We start from the raw sequence: 6405 nt of genomic DNA, 5'->3' as shown, positions 1-6405 counted from the left end.
GGTGTCTCCACCCTGCTGCCGATGTCCCCGTTCCCTTTCCTGGTGTTGCCATCCCAGTTCCTGCTCTCCCCAGGCTGCTCCCAGTGTCCCCAGCATTGTCCTCCAGGTCCTCATTCCCATTCCTGGTGTCCCCATTCCCATTCCTGGTGTCCCCATTCCCATTCCTGATGTTCCCATCCCAGCTCTATTTTCCGCATTCCCATTTCCGTGTGTCCCCATTCCCAGTTCCTGCTGTCCCCAACCGGCTCCCAATGTCTCCATTGCTATTCCTGGTGTCTCCATCCCATTCCTGATGACCCCAGCCTGTTCCAGTGTCCCCAACCTTCTCCTGGTCATCCCATCCTGCTCCTGGTGTCCCCATTCCCCATTGTCTCCTGGTGTTCCCATTTCCATTCCTGATGTCTGCAACCTACTCCCAGTGTCCCCATCCCTGTCCCCAATGTCCCCATCCCAGTCCCAATGTCCCCATTCCAAATCCTGGTGGCCCCAGCCTGTCCCCAGTGTACCCATCCCTGTCCTCAGTGTCTCCATTCCCATTCCTGGTTCCCACAGAGGAACTGCCGGATGCCAGAGGAGGAGCCGGGATTTATTGCCCAAAGCAGGAGATTTTCACACCCAAATTAAAGCCTCAGGAATAATTGTGGTCCTGGGTTTCACACGGGAAAAAGCAGGAAGTTGATCCATCGGGAAGAGCCGCAGGGGGGCCGGGGTGGGTTGGAGTAGCGGGATGAGCTCTGCCAGCAGCTCCTGCCTTTCCACAGTGAGAGGGAAAGGAATGGATCCAGCTCCGGGATTGCTCAGGCTGTGATTCCTGCTGGGATGAGAGCGGGGAAAGGAGTCACCATGTCCCTGTTCCCATCCCAGGGGATGGAGCCGGCTGTGGAGCCCAGGGAGAGTAGGAACTGCTCTGGAATCCCTCCTGATCCTGCTCCGTCCATCCCACCCCAATCCCACTCCATCCATCCCACCCCAATCCCACTCCAGAATCCAGCCCTGATCCCAGTCCACAATTCCACCTGATCCCACTCTGGAATCCTGCCCTGAGCTGCAATCCCCTTCCAATCCCACTCCAGCCATTAGGCCCCCATTCCCCTCTGGAATCCCGGCATCCATCCTGGGATCCCTGCACAGAGGATCTGGATCCACACACGCTGCTGGGACTCACTGGTGGGCGCGGGGTCGTATCCATTCCCCTCCCTCTTCCCTATGGAAAGAAAGTGGGATCAGCACCCGTGGCACAGGATCCCCGGAATGCTGCCGGGCGGATCCGTGCCCCTTGCCGACCCCCATCCCGGGAGTTACCGGATCGGAGCTTCCAGACACCGACTGCCACGAGGCCGATGATGATGATGATGATGGCAGCGATGACGGACACAGCCACCAACACCGGGCTGGAATTCCAGACGGATTCTGGCTCTGGAAAGGACAGGAACATGAGGAGGGGGAGGGTTACCCCCATCCCACTGCTCCACACTCCCAAATTCCTCCTTCCCAAACCCCCAGTTCCCACATTGCCCGTTCCCAGCCTCACCCCAGGCGAAGATCCCGGGCTCCGGCATTCCGGCGTGCTCCACCCGGCACCGGTACTGCTCCCGCTCCCCCGGCAGCGCCTCGATCCTGGCCCAGCTGTGGAAGGTGCCGTCGCTGTTGGGAACGATCCCGCCCCACTCCGTCTCCTGATCCCGCAGTTCATCCCCCTTCAGCCAGTTGATCCCGATTATCCCGGGGTAGAATCCGTACGCGTGGCAGGACAACGTCAGGATCCCGTGTTCCTCTTTCCCGGACACGTGGACATCAGGGGGATCTGGAATGGGATAACGGTGAGATCCATCCATGGAATTCCCGTGGGAATGGGATTGGAGTGAGATCCATCCACAGAATTCCCACTGGAATAAGAGAACAGTGGGATCCATGCACGGAATTCCCATGGGAGTTGGATGACTCAGATTCATCCATGGAATTCTGACGGGAATTCCCATGTTCCTCAGTTCCACCCTCCCAAATCTCACATTCCCAAATCCCACATTCCCATGGGAATTCTGTCTCCCTCACCTTTGCGCTCCAACGCCTCCCGCCCGTATTCGATGTATTTCCGGAGCCATTCTGGACAGATGTTCTTTAGGTAATGTGTCTGTCTCTCTGCCACGATCCCGTCGTGTTCCCATTTCCTCTTGGTGATCTGGGCAGCTCCATCGGCCGCCACGAAGCTCCCGGATCCCAGCTCGAAGGAGATGAAATCCCGCCTGTCGTAGCCTTGCCAATAGGATCCACGGACACTCCCGTCGGACAGGAGGTCACAGCCACAAACCCACTGCCACGTGTGGAGACCTGGGGGTGGGATCAGACCCATGGAGACCCCTGGAATTGTGTTCCAGCCCCACAGAGCCCCATTCCAGCCCTATGGAGCCCCAGAGTCCGATGGAGACCCACAGAGCCTCATCCCAGCCCTTGGAGCACCTTGGATCCACATCCCAGCCCCACAGATGCCATCCCAGCCCCACACATCCCCCATTCCCCAGCTCCCCCCACTCACCCCCACTCCAGTTGTAGCGATCCTGCCCTACACCCAGGTTGTGGGTAGCCACGTGCTGGTTCCTCTCATTGATCTGGGTCTGTTCATCCCAATATCCCGGCTCGGCTCCGGCCGCCATCCACGGCGTCTGTGGTTCCACCCGGCCCCGCTCGCTGTCGTAGCGGCTGATGGGGATCCCATCCACATATCCCATGGACAGGTATTGAGGGATCCCCGGGCTGGGCTCTGTCACTGCCACGTGCAGGTAACGCAGGGAGTGAAGAACTGGGGGGACACGGAGATTTGGGGGGTCTGGGGGTGTCCAAGGGTCAAGGAAAGGGGGAACTGGGAGAGCTGGGAGAGCCGGGAAGGGGGTTTGGGGATCCCAGGGCCAAGGAAAGGAGGGTGTAGGGACTGGAAGAGGTGGGATGGGGCATCCAGGGGTCCCTTTGCCCAGGAATGGGGGGCCCAGGGGTGAGAAAAGAGAGGTCATGGGGTGAGGAGAGTCAGAATGGCTGGGAAAGGGGGTGCAGGGGGGTGTTGGTGCAGGATAAGGGGGTTCAATTGAGTCCTGGAGCCGGGCATGGGGGTTCAGGGAGTCCTGGTGTTGGATAAGAGTGTTAAGGGGGGTCCCAGTGCCCAGAAATGAGGGTCTGGGGGCGTTCTGTGTCCGGGAATGTGTGTTCAGGGGGGTCTTGGTGTCCAGGAATGGAAATGAGGGGGTCCCGGTGCCCAATAAGGAGGTTTAAGGGGGTCCCGGTGCTGAGGGAGAGGGTGCAGGGGGGTCCTGGTACCGGGAAACGGAGGTTCAGGGGGGTCCCGGTACCCAAGAATGGGTGTTCAGGGGGGTCTCCTTCCGGGAATGGGGTCTCAGGGGGTTCCCGTGCTCAGCAATCCGGATTCAGGGGGGGGCGGGGAGTCCCCCCCCCCCCCCCCCCCGGGGGGGCTGGGAGGGGCGCTTTTTGTTTTGTGGGGGCCCGGGGGAGGAGAGGGTGCAGGGTCCCGGTGCCCAAAAATGGAGGTTCAGGGAAGTGCCGGTGCCCGGCAATAAAGGCTGAGGAGTTGCCCGTTCCGGGGGTCCCACTTACCCTCGGGCTGCCCCCCCGAGACCCCCAGGAGCGCCAGGAGCGCCCCCAGCCCCAGCGCTGGAGCCATCGCGCTGCTCCGCTGGCCCCGCCCACACAGCAGCGTCCGGCGCCGCTGCTTCTTCTGCACCAATGGGAACCCGACTCGGCCGTGACGTCACCGGTCACCGGGCAGATCCCGGCTCCGCAGGTTGGGAGACGCGACAGAGCCCGAGGCAGCGCGGGGGAGGGGAGGGGACGGGGGAATTCCTGGGAACTGACCGGAATGTCCTTTGGGAGCCCTGCTGGGACCGCCCTGAGTCCTCCTGAGACCCTCTGCAACCCTCCGCGGCCACGTCTTGCGTGGGCTCCAGGGGGTCTCAAAGTCAAGGCTCTGCCCGGAGCCGAGCTGGCCAGGGAGCGCCCACCGGGGGATTTAAGGCAGTGCCCGCGTTTCGGTCCTGTCCAGCCCAGCCGCTGTTGGCCAGGGGCCCGTGCTGGCTGCTGGCCCCGCTCCTCGCTCCGTCCCGCTCGTGTCCCACCTCCCTGCTCTGCTGCTCGGCTCGGATCCGCTCTGCTCCCCACCCACTTCCCTCCAGCGCTGCTTCCCTGCCTGCCCGAGCCTGACTGCACCCGCTTCTCTCCCTGGGCTGGCAACCTTTTTGCACTTTCCTTTGGCAGCCTTTCCTTTTCCTCATCTCTCCCTCTTCTTCTCCGCCCCTCGCTTTTACCGTTCCTTATTGGTACCAATAAAGTCAGTTGTGTGTGTGAGACCCAACATTTGGAGGTTTGGGCCTTAATCTCGCCCTCGAAGGAATCATCTAAAAGAACCAGGGTGCAGCCCCTGTCCGGTCTGTAACAGGGTCCCAGGGTCAGGGGAAGGGGGGGAGGGCACTGGGAGAGGTGGGATGGAGATTCAGGGGGTCCCTGTGCCCAGGAAAAGGGGGGTCAAGGGGTGGCTGATGTTGAGGAAAATGAGGTCTGGAAAAGGCAGGAATGGGGGTCCAGGGGGTCTCATGGACAAGGAAAAGGTAGGTCTGGGAGAGGCAGGATGTCCAGGAAAGGGGGTGCAGGGGGGTGTTGGTGCAGGATAAGGGGGTTGAGGGGGGGCCCCGGTGCCCAGGAATTGCGGTCGAGGGCATTCCCGGCGCCTGGGACCCCCCTGCAGGAAGCACAGGGAGTGGAGAACTGGGGAGGTCACAGAGATTGGAGGGTTTGGGGGGTCCAAGGGTCAGGAGAGTGGAACTGGGAGAGCTGGGAAGGGGCCAAGGTTCAAGGAAAGGCAGGGCTGGGAGTGGGAGAGGCAGGATGGGGGATGCAGGGGGTCCCTGTGCCCAGGAAAGGGGAGTCCAGTGGTCCCCGGTGTTGAGGGAAGTGGGGGCTGAGAAAGGCAGGAATGGGGGTCCAGGGGGTCTCAGGGTCAAGGAAAAGGGAGGATCAGGGGGCTGGGAGAGGCAGGATTGGCAGGAAAAGGGGCACAGGAGGGTATTTGTTGAGGATAAGGGGGTTCAGAGGGGTCCTGGTGCCAGGGATGGGGTCCAGGAGGGTTCCCGAGCCAAAGAATAGGGGTTCCGGGGGGTCCCAGTACTCAGGAATGGGGCTCCAGAGGCGTCCCTGTGGCCGGGAATGGAGGTTGAGGGAGGTTCCCATGGCCGGGAACGGGTGTTCAAGGGGGTCTCGGTGCCCAGGAATGGAAATGAGGCGGTCCCGGTGCCGCATAGGGAGGTTTAAGGGGGTCCCGGTGCGGAGGGAGAGGGTGCAGGGGGGTCCCGGTGCCCGGAAATGGAGGTTCAGGGAAGTGCCGGTGCCCGGCAATAAAGGCTGAGGAGTTGCCCGTTCCGGGGGTCCCACTTACCCTCGGGCTGCCCCATCGAGACCCCCAGGAGCGCCAGGAGCGCCCCCAGCCCCAGCGCTGGAGCCATCGCGCTGCTCCGCTGGCCCCGCTGGGCGCAGTTCGGGAGACGCGAAAGCGAAAGTGGCCGAGGGAGCGCGGGGGGCGGGCACGGGGGAATTGCCGGGAATGCCCCGGGATCCCCTTCGGGACCCCTCCCGGCACCGCCCCGGGTCCCCCCGCCACCCCCGGGCCCCCTGGACGGGCCCGAGCGGCGGGACCCCCGGGCCGGGCCGAGCTGAACTCGCGGGCCCTGCGCTTAAACTCGGCCTTAAAGGCGCCGCTTTGGGGCCAAAGCGGGGGAAGCGCCGCGATCAGCGGATGCCGCGGGGGCGGGGGGCGATCTCCCTGGGCCAGTGCCCGCCCTGGGCAGCCCCCACTGCCCCCCGCAGGGGTCCCGGGGTCAAGGCAAAGGGGGGCTCCCAAAGCCCCTGCCAGGGGGGAGCGGGAGCTGGGGCAGGAGCTCCGTGGGGAGAGAAAAGGGGGGGACAGCGGGATGGGGGTCCCGGGGGGGCACACACGCTCCGGGGGGGACACACGACCCCCGGGGACCCCCCTCAGCTCCTCCCGCGGGCGGAGGCCGAGCCCCAGCCCAGGGAGACGAAGCCAAAGACGGAGCCCCGACCCCCGACAGCATCTTGGGGGGGCGGGGGGGGCAGGACCCGGGAAACGGCGGCGGCTGCTGGGAAGGGACGGGGACGGACTGGGATGGACTGGTATAATCTGAGACAGACTAGGAAGGACTGGGATAACCTGGGACAGACTGGGACAGACTGAGATGGACTGGGACAGACTGGGGTGGACTGGGACAGACTGGGACGGACTGGGACAGACTGGTATAATCTGAGACAGACTAGGAAGGACTGGGATAAACTGGGACAGACTGGGACAGACTGAGATGGACTGGGACAGACTGGGGTGGACTGGGACAGACTGGG

The 6405-nt window shown here is 63.2% G+C and overlaps 1 protein-coding gene across 4 annotated transcripts; it reads right to left on the bottom strand.

Annotated features, from left to right (window-relative positions):
* Positions 1–776: 776 nt before the first annotated feature.
* On the bottom strand, positions 777–5653 carry LOC108643669 (class I histocompatibility antigen, F10 alpha chain-like). 4 transcript variants are annotated; one of them, XM_029965842.1, is made up of 6 exons: positions 2534–3020; positions 2053–2328; positions 1532–1804; positions 1303–1416; positions 1166–1204; positions 777–814 (listed from the first exon to the last, which is right to left on the bottom strand). In XM_029965842.1, exons 1-6 carry the CDS (start codon positions 3003–3005, stop codon positions 798–800), a joined length of 1191 nt encoding a protein of 396 aa, XP_029821702.1. In that variant the 5' UTR covers positions 3006–3020; the 3' UTR covers positions 777–797. The 4 variants fall into 4 exon arrangements, with proteins under 4 accessions (XP_029821702.1, XP_029821703.1, XP_029821700.1 ...); XM_029965843.1 differs by having other exon boundaries at positions 777–811; XM_025896676.2 differs by lacking the exon at positions 777–814 and adding an exon at positions 5432–5653 and having other exon boundaries at positions 1026–1204; positions 2534–2797.
* Positions 5654–6405: the final 752 nt, after the last annotated feature.

Source organism: Manacus vitellinus, unplaced genomic scaffold (assembly GCF_001715985.3).
Source record: "Manacus vitellinus isolate BGI_N305 unplaced genomic scaffold, ASM171598v3 ctg7180002429918_pilon, whole genome shotgun sequence".
In the NCBI taxonomy this organism is placed as follows: Eukaryota; Metazoa; Chordata; class Aves; order Passeriformes; family Pipridae; genus Manacus; species Manacus vitellinus.
Note: the sequence above shows the minus strand (reverse complement) of the source record. Positions and strands in the feature narration are given on the sequence as shown.